Genomic DNA, 27,350 nt, shown 5'->3' on the forward strand with positions numbered 1-27,350 from the left:
AATGTGTTTCAGAATTCAGTCTCACAGGGCAAATATTTTATAACTTTAAAAAAGCAGAATTTTAAAGTAAAATTCGGTGTCAAAACTCTGCCAAACTGTGTGGGGGAAAAAAGTAAGTGATGTAAAGCACTTACATATATATTGTGTATACCAACAAAAACAATGTAGAACAGCTAGAAACCAGCTGAACCAATACTAACCAAAATGTAAAGAGTCTATGTAAAGAAATACGTGAATTAAAACATCAAAACGAGTACAGTCTACATTATGGGAGCGTTCAACTCAGACCAGTGCAGGGCTTTCCTGCTCTGTGATTGGTCAGGACGGACCAGCACCCACCCCTTCTGTTGACCACTCCCCATCCGTGTTTCTCCTCACGTGACTCTTCTGGGGTTGTTCTGTAAAGTTAAAAACAGTTTATCACAGGGTCGTTTGCGCTCTGAAATCCTCTTCGACTAGTTAGCCTCTCTTTTTCCTTCAGGTTTTTTTTTTTAAACCCTCCTCTCCACCCGTGGAATTTTCACCGTCGTCACTCTTTATTATTTCTGCTCTGTCAGATTAATTTGATCATTTTGTGTTTACCTAAGTTGATACCGTGCAACAGCATTAAAACAAACGGGCACAGGACCCAGGGCTTCCCCTGCAGTACGACCCATTTGTCCAGAATCTTTTGCATTTAACAGGCAGCTCTGCAGACGTGTGGCTTGCAGTTTGTTTTGTTGCTCGCCCGTGGAGGAGGTGGAGTGCAGCGTGAGGATTTTTCAATCGAGCATCAGGAAAAACACCATGGCGACTGACGTGGGTTCGTGGGCCGCTGCTCCTCCAGCGGACGGTGAGTGACTGAGTTGAGCTTTTCCGTCGGGGACATGCTTATTTGTGGATTCTCGTGGAGCTACCGTGGGGCCTTGCTGGCTCCCCCCCCCCCCCTTGCTCTATTGTCCCTGCAGGAGACAGGCTGCAGCGTTAGCCACGCTTCACCATGTGGTCTGATCGGACCCCACACGGACGGAGCTCCGGTGGGTCGCTTGTCGAGCGTGGATGCAGCTTCTCCCTTCGAACATGTCAATTTTTTACACATTTCACTTTACAGTTTTATTTTCTAACAGATTTGAGACGTCGTTGAAGTGTTTTACGTGTAGCCCGTTCTGATTGGACGAGCCCAAAGCGCTCACTTCCGCCTTGACAAACGTGGTAAACACTGGCGCAGCTGTTAAGTGCGTTTTTATGAGTAGACTTTTATTGATTGATGAATTTAGGTGTTAACTGAGTCAACACACGAGTGTTTTTGATCCGTCTCTGTTCTGGATTTTATGTTCAACATTATTTTGTTCTTGTCGAGGTTTCTTCATAACGCACTGCTTTTATTGCAGCTCACTGGCCCACATAATCGCATTGTAATTTATTGAACGCCACGTTTGTGCGTAAAAGTGCGTTGTTGTTGTTGTTGTTGTTTATTTGCACGACATAAAAGCTGTCAACATCATCGGCGAGAAATGTGAAGACGAGACAGTTTGAACAGATCCGTGCAACCCCGATGATCAATTCACTAATTCTCAGTCGTGCACGGGATTAAATTATTATTCTGTTAGAATAATAATAAAGATCCGAAGCGTCGCCCGGTGGCTTTTGTTTGTGATACGTCGAGTTCCGTGGTTTACTCTCAGCCTGGCGCTGACGTCACCAGTGTAGCCCACAATAACGACCAATCGGAGAGCCTTACATAATCTCTGCGCTGTATATTCAAAGCTTACATAAGTAGTAGAAATATATTGCTCCTTCATTTCGAGTCGAACCATGACAGGTTCACACACCTGACAATGTGCAGTGTGTGTTCTGTCAAAACAGGCCAGCCATGCTTAATAAATAGAGGATAGTTCTGTGTGTGTGTGTGTGTGTGTGTGTGTGTGTGTGTGTGTGTGTGTGTGTGTGTGTGTGTGTGTGTGTGTGTGTGTGTGTGTGTGTGTGGAGGGGGAGCTCTGGACACTTGGTGTGTCAACAGATATTGAACTCGGCCATGATGAATAACTTACTTGATATAGATCTCACACCCATGTTTAGATCAACCTTTGCTTTTAAGACCTTCCAGATTTTGCAAAAATAGCAGTCTCTACATCAGACATAGTGTTCCTCTTCTTCATCGTTCTGCAGCCCGCCTGCAAGTGAAGGTATGTCCACATTTAATAAAAAGACAACAAAAAAACTGCTGGACAGAATTCAGTGACATTTTAATGCATATTTGGCGGCAGCCCTGATAATGTGCACCGCATCGTTTTACACTCACTGTGACCTGTAAAATTCACCTTATCACAGGGTACCCTGACCTACCCTGAAAGTAGGTCAGGGTAAGTTGCGGGATGTTGGAGTCTCTGTCTGCCTTGTTCAGAAGCTCATCTTGTTGTCTAATCCCGTGCAGAGCCTCTCGTGTGACAATGTTTGAATAAGTTCTGAATAACTCCCGTAAGTCCATTTAACATCACCAGGCAAAAATACAAGGCTGTAAATGTCAAGCCTGATATGTTCATGACCTGTTGAGTACACATTATATTGTGTCCCTTTTGTTGAGCAGCCCCGCCCTGCCCCCACCCACATAAATTTATGAAAGCACGTCTGCATACACAGTTTTGTTTGAGTCAGGTTGAATTTGTAAGCTGGACACAGAGCAGCCTTACACATTACTATTTTATGTGCACCAGTGGAGGGGTCGGACTGAAGGAAAAATAACTATTAAAAAAACTGATAGATAAAACTGTTAAACACGTTATCAGAGTTACTGATAGTTGATCTAATCTTTTGTGCGCACATTATCTGTGTGGTTGTTCCACACCTGTGAGTATGTCCAGCAAAACGACACAGATTTTATCCAAATGAAATGATTCGATTTTGTCGTTTATTATAAGGTTGACGACATATTTCAGTCTGGGACAACCTTTGTGCTTTTTCTTTCAGAGTTCACCTCTCTACTCTTTCACCTTCTGTTGTTGTTGCTCTTCTTACGTCAGCTCGCGTTCAGGTGATGTGTCTGAACAAAGTAATTCTCTTACATTTCTAACTAGGCCTCCTGTCATGCAGTGGAATGACAGTTTGTTGTCTCCACACCCTTCTCTCGCTTGATAAATAGCTGCTGCAGAACTGTAGGAGCGACGGCTGGTTCCTGTATGTCTCCTTATCATTGAGCAGATGCTTTTCTACCTTAACGGACATTCTAGATGTTTTGTGCTCATCTTTCTATAAGTTATTCAGAAAAGTGAAGTCTCTAGAGATACATCTGCATCATTTTAAAAACCTTCCTAGATGCAGTCACAACATTTCAGATATATATATATATGTATATACTGTATATACTGTATTTGGATAGAAGGAGTCTGGTCAGGGATGTTCTGCCTGGTTTACATGTTTTTGTCGTCGCACCTGATGCCGCCTCCAGAGCGATAACGCAGCTGATGAACAAACTGCTCACTCAGTGCAAAAACGGGCTGTCAAACTGGGCAGGGCTGATTACACAAGGGTCAAGGTTCCACTATCTGTAACCTATTTATTCTTTTCAAAAACACGTATTGGTTGGGACCTGATGGCCATATTGAAAAACAGATGTGAGGAGGACTAGCATGGAGTATGGACCATCATGCATCTGGACCAGCCACCAAAAGACAGAGAGACTCTGGAGTTACACAACTAAGAGCCAGTGTGTTTTCGTTGTCTGTTCAGGACAGTGTTGCTGTACTGTAAATTATATTAACATGGCAGATTAACACAGATTGGTCTGTGTTAATTAGATCTATCTGTCTAAAATGTAATTTTTGTAATGTATTTGGCCCATGCAGTGAAACTTAATCCAGCACGTTACGACAGACAGACCACATGTTGCATCATTTGAGTCTCCCAAATACTTGAACCACTTGCATGCATACATGTTTCATGGTCTATGAACTAAGGTGTGACTCTTGGAAGACCCAAATCTGAATGCTGACATGATTGAAACTTGTGGTGGGTTTGCCTCTCTATTTTTTAGTAAAATCCCATCACCATGATGGAGGTTTGTTTGGTGGTTGATCGTTGGGACGCCACAGCGACATCGATCAAACCTTCAAACAGCCCTTTCTTACAGTCAAGTTCTGCTTTTCAGAGGTGCTCAACTTGTTAAAAGAAGAGCTTAGTAAGCTTTTCCACATTTTGTAATGCTCATTTTGCAACTGGTGGCAAATGGCTCCAAATTTTTCAGAACCCCCCCCCCCTCCACCACCACCACTATCCCATTGTCCTCTCTTACGATTGCTCAGTGGTGCATATGGTCGACTGGCTCCTGCTTTTACTGTGCAGGCAAGCGTTGCGGCCTAGTTGAGGGAAGGAAGAGACGACGACACGTGTTGCTCTGTTTACAGCTCTTTCAGGGCGTGCTGCTGCCCCCGCTGCCACAGGTTTGTTCAAGGAGGGGGGCTGTCCTCCTTTTGCTCAGAGGCACTTCCTTTTTGTTTTGTTATTCACCGTCTTTAGACAGTTACCCCTGTCCTCCTCCTCCTCCCCATGTCTGAAGCACCATAACTCCTCAAACCACCGTTTGGGGCGTGCCAAGTATTCATTACACCCTCAGGCATTCCTCCTGCTCCAGTATTTCCCTCTCTCTGACAGCCCCTGTCATGTGATCAGTCGAGGACCCAAACCATGCCATATGTAGTCAGGTCCACTCCGGCTGCCGCTGACCGATCGCGAGATAACAGAGGAATTAAAAAAAAAACAACTAGCGTCAGCTTTTCTGCCCCACGTGTTACCCTTTGCTCCCTCCTCTTCTGCCTGCAGGGGTGCTCCAGTCCAGGCTGCTTCAGCTGTTGTTGTTGTTGTTATATTACTTTAAGACCCACACAAGAAAAAGTTATTAAATTTCTCGACACTGACCGACTGAATACCGGCTGGTGAGTGACGTGAGAATGCACGCGTGAATTATTGCTACAATCTTTTTTTTTGGGCATCGTTCGACATTTGACTCGGTGTGCAAAACATGTTGAAGTGGATGCAGAAAAAAACAACTTGTTTTCATAACCAGCGTCCAATCAGGACACGAAGATATCCTGTAGTTTTTTTTTGTTTTTTTTGTTTGCCATGCAAATAACCAAAGCCTACATAAGAAAGTTAAAAATAACATATAAAGCGTTGCTCGAGGTGCGAGCTGTTTGCTGCATGCAAAACTCCAGATTGTTTCTCAGAACTTTCTCAGTCAGAGACTGAGCATTGACAATTACTTTTTTATTTTTCAAGTGAGCAGTTGACCTTAGGGCTCTAATTCTGTCATGTTGGGCTTATTCATAATGGTGACATTTGAAATTAAATTAATTTAAATTCCCCAAGTAATAAAGGGTTGCCTGTAGATTATACACTACACGGAAAAACATTGGTTTCCTGAAAACTGAATGCACAGTGACTGTTGAGCAGATGACTGCTGGTGTTCCTCAGGGAAGATATGCTACAAGATTTTACTAAAGTGGGCTGCATGGATTTCCTCTTAAGAGTTAGTGAGGTCAACAAATACAGCTCCTGAGATGTTGTAGTCCGGACTATCCGGTTCTCCAAGATCAAGTACATTGTTGTTGCATTATGCGCGGTGTCATTGTCATGCCTTTCTCAAACACTTACTGTTTCGTCCTTGAACGTTTAGCTGTATGGGAAGTCTATGCCTCCAGCGATATGCACAATCTCACTGCCATATAGTTTAGAAACTGCATTATTAAGGACTGCCAATAGGTCTAATTTTCTGACCGCAGGAATGTTCTCTTTCGATTTCAAACTGACAGAGGCTGAGCGTTCCTACAGCGGCGACGAAGACGCCCTGAACGAGGCGGAGGTGAACGGCAACTGGACCCCTCAGGAGAAAGCTCTGCACGAGGCGCGACTCAAAGCCAAAGCCAAACGGCGCCTGCGCAAGTCCTCATCCCGCAACTCCACCAGCGAGTCGTTCTCCGAGTCGGGAGATCTGGTCGGAGGGGACCCGAATAGTCCAAAGGGCAAAGTCAACACCAATGACCGCAAATCCAGGACGGGTAAAGGCCGGGGCCTGCCCAAAAAAGGTGCGAGCCACACTGGCTTTCAGCTTTTTTTTTCTTTCTTTTTTTTTTAGATATCAGGCCAGAAACATTTCCTTCACACAATTCTGGACTGTCTTCATGAAAATTGTGCCAATGGTTGAAAAGGAGCTACTGAATGTTTGGAAGTGTGATACACACCGTCATTTGTGTGCAGGTGGGGCAGGTGGCAAAGGAGTGTGGGGGGCTGCTGGGATGGTTTATGAAGATGAGGAGCCTGATGCACGAGATCCCAACTATGATGAATCTTCTCAGGTGAGTGAGTGCAACAGACTTTACCACCTGGGTTTTGGGTTTCGTACATATAAAGACTTGGCATAGAGAAACTGGTAGCATTTTGTGTTTGACAGTTTGGATGAGAATGTTTTATGAAGATATTAAAACATTTTATTCCGAGGTGATGCTCAAAATCAAAACCTTTTCTCTGATATACAGTTGTCACAGTGAAGGTTTCAATTTTCTCTGATTATATTCAACAGTGAAAACTAAAATATCTGCAACCATGACTGGGAATCCTGAACAACTAATTTTCGTCTCTTTTGCACTGTGGAAGGCGGTCCTTTATTTTTCAAATATTTTCACATTACATGAGCTCCAACGGCCTGAACACACACAATCCACACCACACACAGAGACACCGACATAAGCACACATGCAAAACAGTATCACCAACGAAGGTGAGTTGACCCCAGTTGTTGTGGGTCGGACCTGTTGTGTCGAGCACCTTTTGTGTTCCACAGAGGCCTGCTGATCGACACTGCTGTGTGTTGTTGCATGACTGCTTTTATGTCTTGTCAAACAAACCTGCTGATGTCAGAGTACTGCTGCTGAAACACACCAGACCTAAACAAGCTTCATGGTTTCTGACAAAGATGTAAAGTACCCCGACAGCAAACTGGAATTTCAAATGTAAAGACAAGAAGCTTTTACCTCCAGTGATAAAATCTTACATGTAACAGCATGTGAGATGTTTGTAATCGATACTGTAATCAAAATATAGAATTTTTTTCGATCATGAATCCAAGCGATTTAGCCTAGGCTTATTTAAAACTCATGTGATGTGTCCAGATGGCTGTGTCCCATCACAATCATCACTATTTTTAATCTTTAACCCCATTATCAGGCAAATGTTCTGTGCTGTTTGTCTCCCATTACGTGTTTAGTGGGAACTGAGCCTGTGTCCATAAGAAGTCGATAAAGGTTGTGTGATTTGTCCTTGACTGTCGTAGAAGTGCAGCAGGATGTTAACGGTGAGAGGGTTCAGGATGGTACAGGAAGGGGTTTTGGCCCACGGTGGACCTCTGTGTGACGCGGGTCAGTTAGCCCTCGTGGCTTTCCTGTCACCATTACTTTGGTTTAGCACTCACCTCCATGTTTTCCATTGAAAAAAAAGAAAGAAAGAAAGAAAGAAAAGCAATTCCTGCAGAAGTGTTGAACATGGTTTCATTGCCTTCTCTGGAGTTGGCCAGGTATGATTGTGTTCTCCATATGCAGTCACTAAAATGCAAAGAGAATCAGAGTTCTGGACTTCAGGCTATATTCATTTCCACCCAAAAGTTGCAGTCGGAGACAGATTTTCTGTCATAGATGACCCATGTCATGCTCGACTGTGAGCACATGGTGGTGGTGGCTTATTCTCAAATAAATTAATCAGTCTCATAGATAATATTGAGGTATTCTGCACAGGAACTCAAAATCTTTGACTCTCAAAAACTCTCAAAAATAGTTGCTCAATGACTTTATCGTGCACGTTTGTATAGATGTATTGATTTCTAATGGTGAGTTTGTTCGTGCACAGGGTGACACAGTATATGCAAAAGTGGTGCCAGAGATAGATGAGAAGGAACTGGAGAAAATGGTCAACCCGATTGTACAGGAGTACTTTGAGCATGGAGACACAAAAGAGGTCCAGGTAAGTGATCTGTTCTCTGCAGGCTGGCACATAGGAACAGCTTTCAAACCAATTACTGATGAACTGCTGTACCCAGATTGTTAGAATGGTAATGCTGCTGTCAGGAGAGTAAACAGGGGTGGATTTCCTTTTTTTTTTTCATCTTCCAATCAGATAATGCTGAAGGAACTCAACTTGGGCCCACACAAGTATGAGTTCTCTTCCCTGGCTGTGTCTCTGTCCCTGGAAGGCAAGGCCAGCCACAGAGAGCTGACCTCCCGCCTGCTGTCCGATCTGTCAGGCAAGGTGATGTCACAGAGTGACATGGCCCGTGCCTTCGACAAGATGCTCCAAGAACTGCCAGACCTCATACTGGACACGCCGGAGGCTCCACTGGTAAAGCTGATTGGGGGGGGGGGGTGTAGAATGGAGATCAGAGGCCACAGCATCCTGGTTACCTGAATATACATACAGCGGTACCTCTACTTACGAAATTAATTGATTCCGGAAGAAATTACTTAAGTAGAAAATCACGTAAGAAGAGACGCATTTTCCATGCAAATGCCCTAATCCGTTCCAAGCCCCCCAAAATTCCGACATAAATGTTTTATAAAGCATAAAAATGCATCAAAATGTACTCGATAAGTTATTACTGTATATTTGCGCAAAACTATCCGACTACCTCACGGGTCGAGTGCCGAATGCGGAAGACACTCCATAACCACCAATCTAGCTCCACACAGAGGTGGAGTGGCATCCCCCTTAGCCAGTGGGATGCCAGGAAGATTCGTAATAGGTAATAGCCAATGGCAGAGCAGCTATGAGATTGTTGCGTTCAGGAACCTGTGGGAGATTCGAGTATCAGCTGATACTGTGTTGTTACATTACGTAAGTCGAAATTTCTTTCGTAAGTAGAGGCAATATTTTCCTGCTGAGAAAATTTCATTTCATGAGTAGAGGTATCACTGTATTTAATAATAATCAGATCATTTATTTGCACCTCCCTCCTACTTCCAGATAACACTCTAAACTTTTTGGTCCAAGTGGATCTTGAACTGGACGGTCCTCAGTCCAAGACCTACTGTACTGAGCTTTTGCTGTACACATTGGATTAAAAACCGCACACGCTTACACGAGGACCATCTTTAAAATGTGTTTCAGATGTTGGGTCAGTTCATAGCCAGAGCCATAGCGGACCACATCCTTCCCATGTCCTTCCTGGACTGTTACAAGGGAAAAGTGGACTGTGAGCATGCCAGGTGAGCAAAGACAAGTAAAGTAGTTGTCTTTCTTCAACAAAGTGCAATGACAGTTGAGTTATTCTAAGGTAAACCTGTCAGGTTGATTTTTGTTTTTTGGTCAAATGAGCAAAAAGTCAATGATAAATAGAAACCAGACACTGATGGCTCCATGTTTTTGTCCATCTTTGTGCAATACAGGAGCACATGTTCCCTTAATAAGATGTGTTTATCAGACAATGTTCAAATAGAGTAAAACACATGTATTTTTGTTTTATCTACATCGCATGGCCATTTGTTCCACAAAAAACTCAATTTTTATTTGTCCTGTTTCAGGGTGGCTTTGGACCGCGCTGCGGTGCTCCTGAAAATGAAGAGGGGGATTGTTCGTCTGGATAACGTGTGGGGTGTGGGTGGAGGTCAGAGACCTGTCAAACATCTCATCAAAGAGGTGAGCTCATTTTTTAAAAAGTGCGTGGAGTGTTTGTGTTGAGGCTCTTTGTGTCTTTATGAACATGTTATACACAGAAGGCAGGAATGCATGCTAGGTAGGGTGCCATGCCCCCCCCCCCCCCCACACACACACACACGTTTTGTGCTTTTGTCAGCAGAGTGTGTTTCACTCTGGAAAAACTGGAGTAACAAAAACTACAGCCCGGGAGGCACTGATGGATAAAACACGCTGAACTTGAACTCATCACACAAACTGTTGCAGGAGCTTGCGGCCCATGTGCTCACGGCTCAAGCTTGTTTATGATCACTTATCCTGTGATCTTCATTTTGTGGAGTTTCCACACAAATATGGGTGAGAGTAATGCGGGATTGAGTGAATTGTAAGTTATGCAACATTTCGAGGGATTTTTCATTTTTCTTGGTGTTGTCGATCTTGTAGCATTGTGTAATCCCCAGACCACAGGATCCTCCTGTCCAGTTTTGATTTCCTGCCGGACTGTTGCAGCCTCAGGGGCGACATGCCGAGCTGCACGAGGCATCTTTTCATTCACCTCTCTCTCCCATTTTCTCTCTCTTGCTCACTCTGATTAACTCTAGTTGTGCTCTTGCTAACAGTCTCTTTTTTTAGTGAATTAGACCCAGAGTTGACTCAGTCTTCAGTGTTGCGTCAAACGTGCCTCTCTCAAATCTCAGACAGTATGACTAATCGAGCCGTAAATGAAGTTTAGATGAAATGGGTGATGCATGCGTGCATTTGACCAGCGAACATGACATAATTCAGCAGTGCTAGCAAATAAAATAGAGGCTAAAAGATTTGGCAACAACTCTAATCAGGGAAGACATGTTTTGTTTTTTTTCCCCCTCCAAAAAAAAAAAAAGCGATATGTGAGGCACGCTCCCAAGTTTTATTTTCAAAGGAATCATGTGCTCGTTCTTGTACATCCCCCACATACGGTTGATGGATGGACTTTCAGATGTTCTGGAACTATCCGTTCAGCTCAGTGTTCGCTTCTGTGAATGCAAAGGCATTGTTAGTCCAGGGTGTGTCACAACAAATAAAGGTTTGTCTTTATGTAAGTTTTGGTACACAAATAGTAACTCTACTTAAAGCACAGGCGATTCAGTGTAATTAGATTTTATAACTCCATCAAGACTCAGATTATGATAATTCATCTGATCTGAAACGTCTGTGTGATGATGGACAGCTGTTGGAGGGGGACCGGTCCTCTCCTCTGATATGTTAAAGGTTTTAATTTATTCCGGCTGCGTGTGATGTCGTTCGCACAAAGACATTTTAATGACAGGCTTTGTTTTGTTTTTGTGTGCGTGTTTCAGATGAACCTCCTGCTGAAGGAGTATCTGACATCAGGGGATGTGCTGGAGGCAGAACACTGTCTGCGAGACCTTGAAGTCCCACACTTCCACCATGAGCTAGTCTATGAGGTATTCAAGACTTGACATAATCTGTGTGTTTATCTCAGCCGTTTGCACCAAGTTGAACAAAGTGGAAAAGGCGATTTAAAATTTTTGCAACCATGCCCAGATTGCCTTCAAAATTTAATTAACTCCATCTGCTGTTAACTTTTCAAGATATCATTCAGAAGCATTTCCTCCCTCAAGTCTGTGGGTGGGGGGGTAATTTCAAATAAGAAACACTGCTACCCTGTGGTAGAAATCACAAACTGAAACAGTCTTCCGTTCATACTGACGTTCAACTCTATTATTAGATGGTTCAGTGCAGTCATATTTCCTGCAAATTATGTCTTGCCACAGGTTATAGTGATGGTGCTTGAGTCGACGGGGGACACTGCCAGTCACATGATGATAAAGCTGCTGCAGTCCTTCTGGAAAACAGGCCTCATCACTGTGGACCAGATGAACAGGGTCAGTAAAATGTAATTGTCCATGAAAAGATGATGTCAAATAACATTACTTTTTGGAAAATATCTTCAATATCTGGGCTTCGCTAACCATTCGCCACTTCCCCATTGGCGAAGTAAATTCCATATGGCCACAAGGTTTTTAGCCTGTGTAGCCACAGTGACGTTCTTATTTTTAGGGAAAAAAAGGCTAAAACTTACAACTTTTTTGGACTCGCGAAAATCCCCGAGCGATATCATCAGAAAACAATTGCATGCGGCTATTTCTGCATGCCGACGGAAATAGCCGAAGTGACCCGAATGCTCCCGATCATTAAATATGCACTCGGGTCATGACCTCCTCTCGTCCAATAAAAACAAAACAGGATTCTTTTTTTACAAGCTAAACCTGCAAATTGATGTACGACAAGGCGAGGACAATCGATCGAAAGAAAATGAGAATAGAGTGTTTTGTAGTAGATTTTGCGTTAAAATTCTTATTGAACAAGAATGAATGCTGAGAGGGGGTAGGAGTGGTGACAGACCAATCAGAAGGTAATTGAAAGATATTATCAATACTTTTTGTAGTCTTAGACTTTTGATCCCTATGACCGGCAGGAATAAGCAGCGATGCGTGTAAATGTGTATTCACCTCGCTTGCTATTTTATATGCCTTTTTAAGTTGATATGAAAAATCTTATTATCGAATTTAAAAAACCCAACCTAAACTTTGGCATAACAATGGTGTTGTCTAAGTCAAAGTTAAATTGTCTTCTAGTCTAAATAAAACTTACAAGTAAACATTGAGTAATATTTTGTATGACTGAATCTTCACATAGTGAATGCAAGTTTTCAATTGTTGAATCTCACATTTATACCAGCATAAAGTAGGACAGAAATAAAGATAGTTAAGTTTGAACTACTGACTTTAGTGTATTTCTGTAGGTAAACTGAACAGAAGATTTTGCCCTCAGAATGCACCAGAATGCAGGAAAATAACCCCATTTTCTAAAAAATTTCCCAGGGGAGGCCCCCCTGGACCCCCACACACGCCCATGACAACTGTGGTTTTGCACCCTCCAACAATTGAAAACTTGCATTCACTATGTGAAGATACAGTCATAAAAATATATTACTCAATGTTTTACGTGGACTAGAAGACGTTTTAACTTTGACTTAGACACTTTGATTTTAATAAATTTGATTCTTGGTGTTACTCAATGTTTACTTGTAAGTTTTACTTGCTATTATAGCAAGCTGCTGTCTTGGACAGAATGTGGGTTTTTGTGGCTTACTCAATTCTTTTACACTGAGCCACAGTGGCTTACTCACACTAGCTCCTAGTGCGAGGCCAGAATATTCAATTTTATTTTTCAAATTAGGGCTTTCAGCGTGTCTATGATGAGCTCCCTGAAATAAGTCTCGATGTGCCGCATGCCCACTCCATCATGGAGACCTTTGTGGACCTCTGCTACCAGGAGTCTGTCATCACTAAACAGCTGAGGGATGCCTGTCCTTCCAGGTCAGTTGGACAGAAACCATCATTTGAATCCTGCTGGTTTCTATCACGTCATAAGATCATTATCAGCAGGCTTTTTAAAATTTATCTGTTTGTAAATAAATCCTGTGAAAAAAACACATCCAGTAATTTGTCATCCATCCCTTCTCACTGGAGAAACTAGTTTTTTAAGGACAGTTTGTTGTTTGTTTGGATACACGTTTTCACCTGAATTGTTACATGTCCAAAACTTTCTTCCACTAGAGGGCGGAAGCGTTTTGTAAGTGAAGGAGATGGAGGCCTGATCAAGAACTAATTCATAAGAGGAAGAGCCACAGCAAGAGGAGGAGGGGGGTATCCAGGAGATTTTGCACCCTGTTACCGTTCCAGCATGTTTCCCCTGAAACCAGGCTTGCTGGCATTCTACAGTTTCCTTGTTCTTCTGTTCAATGTGTCATTACACAAACCAGCGTTGACGTTCGGTGAAAGTAGAATGAAGAGCGGCATGAGCATTCAGTTCCTTTCATCTTGTTAGTAACCATTGTTGACTTTCTTTGTAAGAATTTTCTTAATTTCTGGGGTAGATGTGCCCCCTTTTTTTTTCCTCAGCCTTGTACCTGTTTAGCATGAACAAATTCAACTTAAAATGGCAGAAATACAGGTGGGCCAGGCATGGGAATGGGAACGTTTTTTCATCTCTCTCTGCTTCACCTGTTGCCATGCCTGTCTTTTTTTTATTTTTTATTAATACCACAAATGAAAACAGTGCAAACCATACACACACAGTGAGCACTTATTTAGCTCAACAAAAAAAATCTAAACCTTTTTCCATTTTCTGCCACAAATGATTTGAAATCGTTTCAAGGACAACGCACTGTCTTGCTTCCGTTTCTGTTGATCATTTATGAACAGTATTTTGTTCTTGGTCCCTGAGGCCAAATGTTTACTTTGTGAAGCACAGCAGTCAAAGTAAGAAAATATGGACAGTTTGGGGTGTTAAATTCAATATTTTTGAAAAATAAGAAAACAAAACATGTTATGAGCACTTGACTTAATTGCATTTATTGAATCCAGAGCACACTTTGTCAGTAAATGACTCTGGACAGGTAACATTTACATTAGAAAACAAAAATGTGCAAAAATCAGGATCTGTAATTCATGTTTAACATTGGAATCTGTTTATGGGAAATGGCGACCCCAGCTTTTCTTGGAAGATAATTTGTTACATATTGATTTTATTTTTTTTTATTTTGCCACTGTCTGTACCGGTTTTACATGTTGACCAAAGTTAATATGGCTGAGAAATTTATTTCATTCATTAAAAAAAAAAGAAACAAAGTTTGTGTTATATTTTAATTTCTGCTAATGGTGTTTAATTCCAGGAGGTAATGTTTTAGCACATTATAATGGTAATTGTGGAGCTACATGCGTGATCAGCTGTGATGTTTCAGTGTCCATTTCAACCACATCTTTTATTTATGCTATAGTCTTCTCAGTGTTTCATTTCCTATTAATCTTGGCTTAAGATCAGAGAAGCAGTATGATTTAAAAGTTGAAAATCTTTCATGGTGCATCTGAGATAACTAGCTATGTGTGTGCATAGCACAACTTAATCAGAATCAGTTATTTATCCTTGAGGGGAAATTGCTTTATTATGCCTATGATGTAAATACAGTAACTAGGTAAGAAAATCTAAATCTAAATTTTTCTACTTGGAAAATAGTGTAGTTGTCTAAACACTCTTGTATGGAATTGACCCTGATCAGAGACTATAATATTAATATTCTTTATTAATGCAACTTCAGAATAATGAATAAGTGTGGATCAGCGTCTAATGACGTCACATTCTACGCAACACTTTCATCGTATGTATGTCAATGAAATAAATTGTATCTTTTCATGTCAATCGGCCTTTTCCGTCTCGTTGCTGTCAGGACGACTGACGCTTTGATTCAACATCACACGTGGACGCTCAGACGGGGATGACGTCACAGGAAGCAGGAAGTGGCAAATGAGCTAGCAACAGATAATGAGAAGCTGAGATATAATTGGACATTTTGACAGGTTGGTGACCATTTATTCAATGAAAATTGATTTAGAATTGTCTGTTGCCTTTGAATTTTATTAGCTGTCAGTTAAAATTTAGATTATTTTTCAACAGATGGGTACTTCGGTAAAAAAAAACCTAACGTTAGCATAACCGCCTTTACTAGCGTGTAGCCGACAGGCAGCGCTGCTTGCCTAAAGCGTTGTGGAGAGTTTCCAAATAAATGTATGTGTTAAAATTACGTTGTTTGCTTGAATTTCATGCAGGTTGCGACCACAATAATTTGTAAAGTGGTCGGAAAGTAGGAATGCCTTTTTTTTTGCCACCATATGTCAATCTGCCTTTAGTCAGCTAGGCCGCTTTTAGCTTGAGATGACGTATCCTACCGACGTAACAGGTATTACAGTCCCAGGAACTACAGCAGTACTGCTGCAATAAATCCAGCCGCTTGAGGTTACGTATTTAGAGGCTCTCATCTAAATAATCTCAACAAAATATAAACGCAGGTGAGAGGTTTTATTCATTGAATCAATATGTGAAAACTGCACCCATGAAAATGATCACAGGTGTTCATTTCCACTGCTTATAAGGTTCACTGACAAAAGCTGATGTTGATCAGCAATTCACAGAAACCAAATCACACAATAACAAGACAAATGACCGACACGTTTGAGTGTTTGATTTCCACTTTCAATACAAAATTTTATTTTTTATGTCGTAGCTCAGTGTTATTCTGCACCCTCATAAGAGCATTTGCAAATCAAATGTCCCATAGGATATAAAAAAGGAAGCTGTAGCATATAAACACAGGAATATTACAGAACTGGCAGTCTTTGCCCAAAAGGAGCGGGTAAAGTTGTGTCAGGGATGCTGCCTTGAAGCTGATGTCTGGCTATGCATCATATTTGCAGCAGGTCACACCACTAAAGAGCGGTTCAACGTACCAGCGTTACTAAGGGTGTGATTAAAAAAAAAAAGTCTGATAAATGTATAAGAAAGAAGAGTTATCTTTTCTTGACACCACCATGCATATTTAGGATATAAAGTAAAGGATATCATTCTTTTTTCCAGCTTCAGAAGGGCAGTATGGGCAAGCAGAGGAAGAGGGTGATTGCTGGTGAAATGGTTTCCCCTCCAAGGAGAGATGAGAAGCCCCCTGCATTTCATCGCAAAGAAAAGAAAAAGAAAGTTGACATAGGAAAAGTCTTCATCAACATCTCCATTGGCCTGTGCATATTCAGCTTGATCTGGTTCTTTTATGCTCTCTACATGCGGTCTAGCCTGGCCAAACGGGTGATAACCTTGCACCCATCACCTCCTGTTCTAGATGCCAACAGTAGCAGTGCCAAGGTTTCCCCAGAGAGGTTCTGGGGCTCTTACAGACCTCAGGTCTACTTTGGGATGAAAACTAGGAGTCCTCATTCCATTGTGACAGGTAGGCTGACCCAGTCAGAGTCTAGCGAAAGCTACTTATATCTAGAAAAACAAGAAAGAAAAAATCCAAACATGGCCAAAAAAACCTTGTCTTTTTCTGAAGAGCTGAACTGACGGGATTCAGCTTGAGAATTTGTTGTGATCTCATGCCAAGATGTGTTACTGTGTCATATGGGAGACTTATCATAAATGAAATTTGCATGCTTCCTGGGTCCTCAGGTTGTGTGATGCACACAGATTGAAATATCACAATATCCACTACACCTTCAGTTACCTTATTTGTGCATCACTTGTACAGTACATAATGTATTTACTCTGTCATAACACCCCAGGCATGATGTGGTTGCGTCAGTTCTCTGACACAGACATGAACCTGAGGCACACTTGTGAGCAAGGGGATCGTTTGCCAGGATACGGATGGCTGATGCATGATGGGATGACCTTTGGCGTGCAGGAAATTCGAGATCATGATTTCACACTGACCACAGAGTTTGTCAAGAGGATGGGAGGGGATCACGGAGGAGACTGGACCTGGAGGATCACTGCCAAACAGCATGTTAGTACGGATTATTCATTCACCTGTATGTTGACGTTCCCTAAAATGTTTGTGTTTTGTGAAAAAAAATATTTTAAATTTCCTAAGTAATTTTAGTCATTGCTCATGTTTAATGATCGCCCACCAGAGTTCTGCCCCTCAACCGCCAGTCATCTCCCTGATGTTTTACGCAGCAGCAGACACACAGGGTTCACTAGAGGCTCACGTCGAGGAGAGAAACCGCCTCGCATCCATCGCCGGCTTCTCAGAGGAGCTTGGAAACTTTAAAATCTCCTTCAGAAAGCCAGCTGCAGGGGAATTATCCAACGCTAAATATGCCAGGTAAAATGCATGATGGAAGGACTGTTTGTAAATCAGTAGAAGGTCTTCACAGACAATGCTGCTGGAGGGAACAACCCGTAGAACGACTGCCAGTAGACAGTTTAATCAGAAGAGATTCAGAAAGTAAAATGACCAGTTAGGACCTGAAGCTATCCGTTGACCCAAGAATTTTACCAAATATTTTTTGGTTTGGGCAATAGAGATGTTTTCAGTTAAACCTACCAAAGGTGAGGAGATGTGACACCACTAGGTGGCAGCAAAAGCAGAATTTTCTTTGTTTCATTAATCCAAAATTAAAATGGAATTTTTTTTCTTTTATTTCATTCTATGTGGTTGGTTTTTTTTTTAATAACTGGATGTGAATGGAATAGAGGTATTGTTTGAAAAGCCAAACGAAAGCAAATCCTTTCCATAAGGGCTTTAGATTTTTTTCTGAAATGGCACAGCTGTCATTTAATCAGGGAAGGTGTTAATCTGCCTTCAGAAAGAACTGTCATTGCAGTATTTTTTTTATTATTTTTTTTTTTACAAAATTGAGTGGATTAGGACTGCTAGTATCAGTCAATACAGAGCAGCAGCATTTTAACACTTTCATGAGGAACAGAGAAGATAAGCAAAGAAAAATACAAAGGTTATGATATCCAATGGGAGAAATGATAGAGCTGGGTGATAACACTTCACAGACATAGTTACTGCAATATGATAAAAAAAATTTAATCAGTTGCTGGCTATAAAGTGCTTTTCAGTTGGATTTTTAAAAAAAAAATTTTGTTCAAAGATTTTGAAAAGACTAGGTAATGAAAAATATGTTCTGTTTTTTGTGTTTTCAGTTACAACTATCTTCAGACTGTCTCTCCTGGCTTCGAGAAGCTGACTGACATTGTGAAGCACAGTCTGAACCGTAGGTTCGTCTACAGCCCTCCGTCTGGTGAGAAGAGACATTACATAGCTGTCGACACCTACAAGCCCCCTCATCATCCGAACCAACAGAAAAAAGCTGACACGAGGAAGGAGAGCGACTTCCTGGTTCACCAGGTGACCGTCCAGATGCCGTTCCAGATTGAAGTTCTGTTTGAGTCTGGGAGCTTCCACAACCGTCCCAACCAACTTGTGGGGTCTGTCATGACGGAGGAATTACAGAGAAGGAAAGACGACTTTAATGCAAAGTTTGAGAAAACTTTTGGCCTCGAGCGCAAAGGCTTTAGCCCGGGACAAATTAAGTTTGGGAAGGCAGCGCTCAGCAACATGTTGGGTGGAATGGGCTACTTCTACGGCCAGTCGGTGGTACAGTCGGCCTACAATGAATACCCGCTCTTATACCCTGCTGGGCCTCTATTTACTGCTGTACCATCACGCTCTTTCTTCCCCAGAGGATTCCTGTGGGATGAGGGCTTTCACCAGCTGCTGCTGAGTAAATGGGATCCCCAAGTGTCAAGAGAAGCTATTGCACACTGGATAGATCTGATCAACGTGGAGGGCTGGATCCCCCGTGAGCAGATCCTGGGAGACGAATCTCGCAGTAAAGTCCCAGCTGAGTTTGTAGTTCAGCGTAACGAGAATGCCAATCCACCCACTCTGTTTTTAGCCCTTCAGGAACTTCTTGAACAGCTCTCCTTAAATCCAGAGAAGGTGGAATCTCAACCCACCTTGCCTTTCCTCCGCCGACTCTTCCCCAGACTGAAAACCTGGTTTGAATGGTACAATAACACGCAGGCGGGGCCCCAACCAAACTCTTACCGCTGGCGTGGACGTGACAAGGACACTAATCTCTTCCTCAATCCTAAAACCTTGACCTCTGGATTGGATGACTACCCCCGAGCCTCACACCCGTCAGCAGATGAACGTCACGTAGATTTACACTGCTGGATGGCCTTGTCCTCAGGCATCATGGCAAGCGTAGCACGGCTTTTAGGCGAGCCCCATCAGCAGTACGAACTCTCCCATCGCTTACTCAGTGACAACAACCTGCTGAATGAGCTCCACTGGTCAGAACAGCTTCACGCTTTCAGCGACTATGGGAACCACACTCATGCCGTCTCCCTGCAACGTGAGAAGGTGTACGTGCCCCCCGGACAACCTCGTCATCAGTTTCCCGTGACGCGTCTAGTGCGCTCAGTACGCCGGGCTCCCAAGCTGCAGTATGTCAATGCTTTTGGTTATGTTAGTTTGTTCCCTTTCTTACTGCACATCCTTAAACCGGACTCGCCCCAACTAGAATATATTCTCCGTGACATGAGAGATTCCAATAAGCTGTGGACACCCTACGGCCTTCGCTCACTATCCAAAGCTGATCCGATGTACATGGAGCGGAACACGGAACACGATCCCCCCTACTGGAGGGGACCCATATGGATTAACATCAACTACTTGGCAGTCAGAGCCCTGCATCACTATAGCATCACAGAAGGGCCGTACCAAGAGAAGGCCGCTGCTCTTTATGAAGAACTCAGGACTAATGTTATCAATAATGTTTACGGACAACATGTTGAAACGGGTTACATCTGGGAACAGTACAGTGACACCACTGGCAAAGGTCAAGGGAGCCACCCCTTCACCGGCTGGTCAGCGCTGACGGTGTTGATGATGGCTGAACAGTACTGAGCTCATCTCATGCAATGTGAGATAATGGCCTTTATTTGTCTGGATGCAACGAAAAACAACACAATCAGGGGTTAAAATGTTTTCTTTTTGGTAAATTATTCAACTTAAACGATAAAATTAAGCTAAAAAAAACAAAAACAGGCATTTCAATCACATTGTGATTGACGTTGCAGGTTTCACCTGTGTTTCAGTTTGTGTTTCGCCTTAGACGATAAAAGTTATCGTAAATAGTGGATGGAGAACAGTGAATAGTGGATGGAGATGGGCGTGGCCAAAACCCACTCTTTTGTCTATTTTACTCTAAATTAGACCCAAATTAAAAGAAATGGTCATCATGAAACTAGGTCTTGGACTCTAATTTTTTTGGGATATTGAAACTTAATGAATGATGTAATGAATCAAGTGAGAGATCAGGTCATGTTCTCATAGGGTCTTTTAGACATGCAGCTTCCCACTGTAGTGTTTTAATATGCAAGATCAGGGAAAGTTACGACAGTCTTATTCTTTGTGGGTCCGTTGTGTAGCACTTTGTGACATCTAGCATTGTACCCGCAATTTGCAGACACCCGAACAACCCTTGTCTCTCCCTCCTGTAGGGTCACTGATGAAGATGTGAAAGGCCTTCCACAGCCAGAGCTTGAATTGTCCAGTTTGGGCCTCGGTTACAAACATGAGGACCTTTTCTATCCATAAATTTAAACAGAATTGTTGTGTATCTGCTTAAAGGTAGCAGATATACAACAATTCTAAAGGGAATTCCACTCCAGTGGAATTCAGCATACTGTTTTTCATTTGTCCTAGTAGATCTTGTGAAATCCAACACAATTGTCTCAGTTACACACACACACACACACACACACACACACACACACACACACACACACACACACACACACACACACACACACACACCACACATGACTTTCCTACAAACTAACCCACATCTCATATGTGAACATCTCTAACAATATATTTCAGTGTCTGTCTGAGAAAATCAGTGTATGAATGCGTCACTTGTTAATTTTCTCTACAAGTGAGAGCCATTATTCTGTATTGTGCCATTTCTTCTGAATCATGCTGTACATCCTCAATTTTTTTTAACATCATGTGATTTTGATATTTAATTATTTGCTCAATCTTTCAAAAAAAAAAAAAGGTCTTCATAGTCCTCTAAATTTATAATTACTGCTTCTGAAAGCAGGCATTTTTGTAAACAGCTTTTGACTTACAGGGAAAACAACACTGACTGTGATGTTGGTTTTGTTAAGAACAATAAATGGGTTAAATAAAATTATGCAATACTGTGTGTCTTTATGTGTGTGTGTTATTTTTAAGCTGGAATGTAATAGAAATACCAGCCTTCTGTTTATTGTTACTCTATTGTGGAAGCATGGCTAAAAGAAATGAATCTCTCTCAGTTCTAGCAGTCCCATCTAGCCAGGCAGGAGTTTTAATATAGTATATAGCTTTAACACAAGATTTATTTATTAGTGTTTTTGCTCACAGCTAAAAAGAACGAACAAAAAAAACCATCTTCAGCTGTGAAAATAAATGACTTTTACATGTAAAACTACTAAAGCTCTAATTTTTTCAAAGCTCTCATGTTCAGTGCAAATGTCAGTAAATCTTTGTCAGTCAAGACGTACTGTGACCTTAAGTAGAGCAGCCCTGTCCTCTTTTGTCAGATGGCACATTTGAAAGCCTCCAGCTGACGTCAATCTGCCTTTTTTGCATGGTTTCCATGGAGCACAGTTGCTGTGAGGGCTAGGTGCTTAATTAGCTAAAATCAAAAGGCATGAACAGCACATAGATGGCAAATTCCTTTTACTCCTTGACATGTACTGAAATGCATTCATTACCAGGGCATGCAGTAGCAATGTTCTTATTAATACTTTGACCTGAAATATATAACACTGGGAGAGAGAGCAATGCTTCTGGCTCTCGGTCTGTGTGTATGACCACTGGCTTCCAACCTTCAGACTGCTATGAATCCACTGAATGGGCTCGATGTGCAGTTGTATAGTTGAAGGCGTAGCATGGTGCATTAAGGTTGCATGTTTAAAAATAACCATCAGTCATCAGAGCAGCAGATTGGCTGTGAAGCTACAGATTGGTAGCTTCAGCACATTTACTGGTGGAAGCGTGTCCATCAATTTCTCTACTTATGAAGAATTTTGACACTGTAAATGCTCAGCAACACGAACACTGAATTTCTTTCAAGAAAAAACAACTGTAATGCTCAACTTTTAATATTTTCTCTAATTTGAAACATGTATGATGCATCAATATGCTATGATTGCTTTCAGCATGTTTTTCATAAGACACAAGCTCATCATCTGACTCTTTTGCATTGTTAACGCAAAGCGTGCTCTCGAGGGATTCGGACACAGATGAGCCGTATCCAGTAACTTTCACTGTGAACGGTGGAAATGGATTGAACATCCCATCGATGTAACCAGTTGAAAATGCATGTATTTCTTTGAAGAGCGAGGACAATCTCTGTAGCTGAAGCACTCGCTGTGCAATCCATTCCCCTCACCCAAAGACCCTTTTGTCCACAGTGAGTTAGGATAATAGCCAAACAGCATCAGAGCTAACTAATGTGACTGCATAATAAACAGATGAGTCAGGGAGTCTTCCTTCTCCACACATCCCTGCATTATCAGACCTTCCATGTAGTGACTACATAGCGCTTCTTGTGAATCCATCAACAGATTAATAATAAAAAAAGTTGTCTAATAGTAGTTAGAAATACCTCACTCCTGTATTGACTGTAATTACTGAGAGCTCGCTGCTAGAGGGAGCTAATTAATCAGGCATTTATGAGTGGAAAAGAGACTTTTTGACTACAGCTTAGCTATCACTTTACTTACAATAGAGAGGTACTTAGAATTAAAGCAGTATAATGGATAATTATGCTAATGACTCAATTTGGATTTAAGATAAGTTGGCAGGTTGTATTTCTCAAATGATCAATGCTTTTGTGTAACAGCGGCTCTTACACAGGTTTCTGTGTGTATGTGGGCTTGTATGTTCGCAGCTTCTCACCAGGGATGTTAGATGTTTTGTCCAAAGGCCGTATGATCATTTGTGTGTCTGTGTGAGTGGGTACCGTGACTTTTGCCACCCATACAAATAAATAAGGCTTTTTTTGTATGCTGATTATGAATTTCTTCTCCTTGTAACGTATGAATTCGGCCCTAGAGCCTTGTGGCTGTGATCTCATTAAATAATTCGTTTTCATGATCTTATGTGAATCTGGTTTGTGGAAACTTTTACATCAGTGCCCTCCCAGGATTGCGCAACAGCGTGTGTTCACGCTCACATCAAATGCCTTCTTTTGTCTATTTATTTCAGTATCCATCTGTATCACTGTCCACACTGACCTAATTGCTGTTTATTCTTAATGTATGCCTACAAACTACCCTTCAGCATCTCCATCTCTCTGTACCCTGTCTTTGCCCCCAGAAGCTTACTGTTGTGCACCAAACTTGGCTCAGCCAACATAGGTCTATGTACGTTATGTAAGGTCCACTAAAAATAGGTTCACCCGGGATCTTTTGTCTTTACCTGATTCGCTCTTTGCCCATCAGTTTTTATTTCTGGAGAGAGCTGTGGAAGCCAGTGCAATGTAGAGCTGGCCGTTTCCATAGTTACTTTTGTTAGCTGCAAGCTCTTAACATTCTTCATCTGTTTCCTCACATGTCTGCTGTTAGCTATTTGTTTGAGTCTGTTTGCATTGCATGCTCCTGTAATGACTGTATGTATATTGATAAAGCATCGTGGAAACAACGCTTTCTAATTATTCACATTAATATTTTCATATGTGCTGTGGTGGCAGTAGATTCAGAGAAAGAGCAACAAATAGAAAACAGTGTGGGTGCATATGAGTCAGAGACAAGAATATGTAGACATATTACTTCTGTTTTTCCAGAGTACATGCAATTAGTCCCATGTTGCATGATAATGATTTTGTGTAGTGCATGCTATTGAGCATCAGTCTAAGGGGTTACTGCATCTGCTAAAGCTGACGGAGCTCAATTTTTTTACTATCCTGGCGAGAAGTTTGAGGCTAACATTGTTTAGCCAGTTAGGAATTTGTTGCAATTCTAAATGTGACAAAATAAACTCTTCTACTGTATAGATTTCTCTTGAAAATGTCTAGGCAGTTAGGTAACAATAGGTACAGCAGCTGGATCAGTCCCAAAAATTAGACTGCTAAAGCGCTGCAAGCATGGATCCAGGAGAGAAGAGGGCAAAGTGGAATCCATGCGAGTGCAGTGCGTGTGGAGGAGTCTGGGGGCACGGTTTAAGAAACACTGGGCCATTCCGCAATCATGATTGGAGAGCTGCACAGGATTCTCAACCATCCCCGGTGTAGAGCTAAAGAGTACAGGCGGCTGGGGACCAAAGTGGGCGAGTGCTAAAGTATTTTTGGATCACACGGGAAACCTGCCACACCAACAGCAGCAGCAGCATTGGGGCCTGGTACCGGGCTTCCCTAGCCCACTCCCACTCTCAGAGGAAGAGCAGGAGAGAAATGTTCCTTCAAAAGAAGAACCACGCTTCCGCTGCACTTATTTCTCTTATTTGTGCTATTTTTCCTTCAATTGCCCAGTGTTTGAATGATGATGTAGTATATATAACTATGCAGAGCCCAACATGACAGAGAGAGTGAGGGGAAGAGAAAATAACGAACTTGGCAGCTGAGGCGAGTATCTTGTATTTATAGAAAATCGTGTTTCCGGCAGAGGTTTCTGTGCTTTTAGCACTCTCAATCCATTTTTGCGCTGTCTTACAGGCCCTATTATATGCAGGTTTAGATTGAAGATGTTCCCTCATCTACTGCCTTGGGGGGAGATTTGAATGTGATACATGTCAGAATGTGATTTGGGGGAGGCAGATGGATTTGTGGGCTTTCACTGAATTTTGTAGAATTGCTCCAAAAAATCTGCTTTGTATCCACTAACTTAAAAAAAAAAAAAAAAAAAAAGAGCATTAGTTAAAAGTACAGCGCAGAACTTGAGGCTGAATTGATAAGTGTGTACTGTATGATATATCCAGATTCCCTTTATATGAATGCAGGAAAAGCTGGAGCCTACCTAATCTTTTTAAAATATAAATTTCTCATTTTGTTGCATTGACTTATGCAGCATCTCCTGCATAACCACTCCAGATCACGCAGATTTGAAGGTTTTCGTGTTTGTTTTTTTCTTTATCTTTTCTTTCAAATCATAATGGCAGCCTCTGCATCTCAGTGGATTTTCTGTTATGGATCAGGTTCTTCTACTATTTACTCTCAAACAGTGTGGGTTGCATAGTTGGTTGACAGAATGCCAAGGCATTGAGACTTTGAGGAGCTGCTGTACATCGAGTGAAATAAATCTCATTTCGCAGTCAAAATTTTTACTGCTTACTGATTGAACTATCAAGTAGTGACATTAATATGATGTCAGAAAGTTAGTCACTATTCCATTCGTGTTCTTCTATCAGATCCACAGATGAACAAAAAAAAAGATTAATAAATTTTGCTCACCCTGGGATTAATATTTGTATTTTAATTACAGCAATATTAAAAAGAACAATTGATAACACTCCGGGTCATTAGCTGAAACTCTATGACAGCAGTCAAGCTATGATTTGGTTGTGATCGTGTCACTGAAAAGCGATACTACAGATGACAAAATATAGAACAGACATTAATGCCCACTGTATCCTTCAACTTGCAGGCAGCGTTCTCAGAGGGCAGCCACTCCTCACTGCCTCTTCAACTCTATCGGGCTCCCACCTGCAAGCAAAACTCCCACACCCTGTCCAGAAGAGGACTTGAAAATAACACAACCTGGGGGGTTACATATACTGTATAAACACAAGTATTACACACACAAATAATTTCCTGGAGTGCCATGCTTTTGCCTCAATTAACACTGCAATGGAAGGCATCCACATCTCACTCAGTCATTCAAGCTGCAGAAATATAACCAACAATTTGACCAGAAAGCATTCAGTTTAACAATATAAATGCATGTCTGTAGCTCCAAGAATACCAGTATTTTGTTGCATGTGGTGACTAAACTACTGTACTTTGCAAAATAAAGGATTTTATGTAAGATGAGTTGTGTTTTTAGCCGTAGATACATTTTTAGCTTGCTTGATGTCAGGCTGTTGGTTGGGCACCACCTCGATCCAAACTGGAATATATTTTCTGTGAGATTAAATTCACAAATTAATGGTATTATGCGGACAATGGATTCTAAGATTGTCATGAATATTCTATGTTTGGTACTACTCATATATTCCTGTTTCCCGAGGAGTCCTGATGAATGTGATGATCCCTTTTCTTTTCCTCTAGTTCCAATGGCAGGTCAAAGGTGAAAGAAGAACCTGTGCTATAAACTGCTAAGCGATAGTCAGGGGCTCAAACATAAAAACAAACAAACAGATCACTGCTTTCAAGTTCTGTATTCAAACCATGCACGAAATATATAAGGGTGATTTTGACAAATAACGCAGGGTCATAACACAAAATATTGTAGCGTTATCATATCGATTCACTAAAGAAATGTTTCCTTTTCTTCTTATAGTCGGCATTTTGAACCTCTTCTAAAGTCAATATCCTTGTAAAGCCATAGCAGAAATTTTGCATTCTATATTCTTTCTCAATCTACCACACCATTCCCTGAGAAACAGAAAAATCTTCCTCCAGATGTATGGAGCTACCCCTCCGCTGTAATGTCAGTAGGTGCTAATAGTACACAAATCCATTACTAAGTCCCTGCGCTTTGGCATTTTATGGAGGAGAGAGGTTAGCCACACTACATTTTTCATAACAGCATTCCGTGATTTGAACTCTGTGTGATCAGATTGGTTGAAATAGACTCTGGATTACTTGGAGGCAGTTCCTCAAAGCTTAACATCTCTGTGCCTCGAATTAGAGTGCACATCTGAGGTGAAAACGATTTGCTCCAGAGAATGTCACTGCTGGAATGAAAGAGCTTATATGTTATTATCATACACTACCTTAAAAAGATGACAGGGTAGCGACTCGGAGATCCTTTGATACATTTTCCATCACTCAGCACTGAAGCAGATAATACAAATTTTGAGTAGCCTCGTATAAACAGGCTGTTTATTATGTCTGATAAACTCTTAAAATTACTGATGCGGTAGTATCAATCAATCAATCAATCAATCAATCAATCAATCTACAGTATCTATCTATCTATCTATCTATCTATCTATCTATCTATCTATCTATCTATCTATCTATCTATCTATCTATCTATCTATCTATCTATCTATCTATCTATCTATCTATCTATCTATCTATCTATCCATTCTTCCATCCATCCATCCATCCATCCATCCAGAACAGTTCAGA

General features: G+C 41.6%; 2 protein-coding genes across 4 annotated transcripts; both read left to right on the forward strand.

The window, feature by feature from the left end:
• The first annotated feature begins 407 nt into the window (after positions 1 to 407).
• Positions 408 to 14,348, forward strand: pdcd4a (programmed cell death 4a). Of its 3 annotated transcripts, none has more exons than XM_068321157.1 (11): positions 408 to 832; positions 5,784 to 6,056; positions 6,229 to 6,326; positions 7,870 to 7,983; positions 8,137 to 8,358; positions 9,124 to 9,221; positions 9,537 to 9,651; positions 10,989 to 11,096; positions 11,427 to 11,537; positions 12,895 to 13,034; positions 13,275 to 14,348. In XM_068321157.1, exons 1-11 carry the CDS (start codon positions 787 to 789, stop codon positions 13,324 to 13,326), a joined length of 1,377 nt encoding a protein of 458 aa, XP_068177258.1. In that variant the 5' UTR covers positions 408 to 786; the 3' UTR covers positions 13,327 to 14,348. The 3 variants fall into 3 exon arrangements, with proteins under 3 accessions (XP_068177258.1, XP_068177259.1, XP_068177260.1); XM_068321158.1 differs by lacking the exon at positions 408 to 832 and adding an exon at positions 857 to 1,016; XM_068321159.1 differs by lacking the exon at positions 408 to 832 and adding an exon at positions 4,812 to 4,907 and having other exon boundaries at positions 5,784 to 6,055; positions 6,227 to 6,326.
• A 143-nt stretch (positions 14,349 to 14,491) lies between these two features.
• mogs (mannosyl-oligosaccharide glucosidase) lies at positions 14,492 to 21,254 on the forward strand. The gene is made up of 5 exons (XM_068321156.1): positions 14,492 to 15,074; positions 16,129 to 16,492; positions 16,824 to 17,047; positions 17,175 to 17,368; positions 18,199 to 21,254. Exons 2-5 carry the CDS (start codon positions 16,144 to 16,146, stop codon positions 19,967 to 19,969), a joined length of 2,538 nt encoding a protein of 845 aa, XP_068177257.1. The 5' UTR covers positions 14,492 to 15,074; positions 16,129 to 16,143; the 3' UTR covers positions 19,970 to 21,254.
• The last annotated feature ends 6,096 nt before the right edge of the window (positions 21,255 to 27,350 follow it).

Source organism: Antennarius striatus, chromosome 8, assembly GCF_040054535.1.
Source record: "Antennarius striatus isolate MH-2024 chromosome 8, ASM4005453v1, whole genome shotgun sequence".
NCBI lineage: Eukaryota > Metazoa > Chordata > Actinopteri > Lophiiformes > Antennariidae > Antennarius > Antennarius striatus.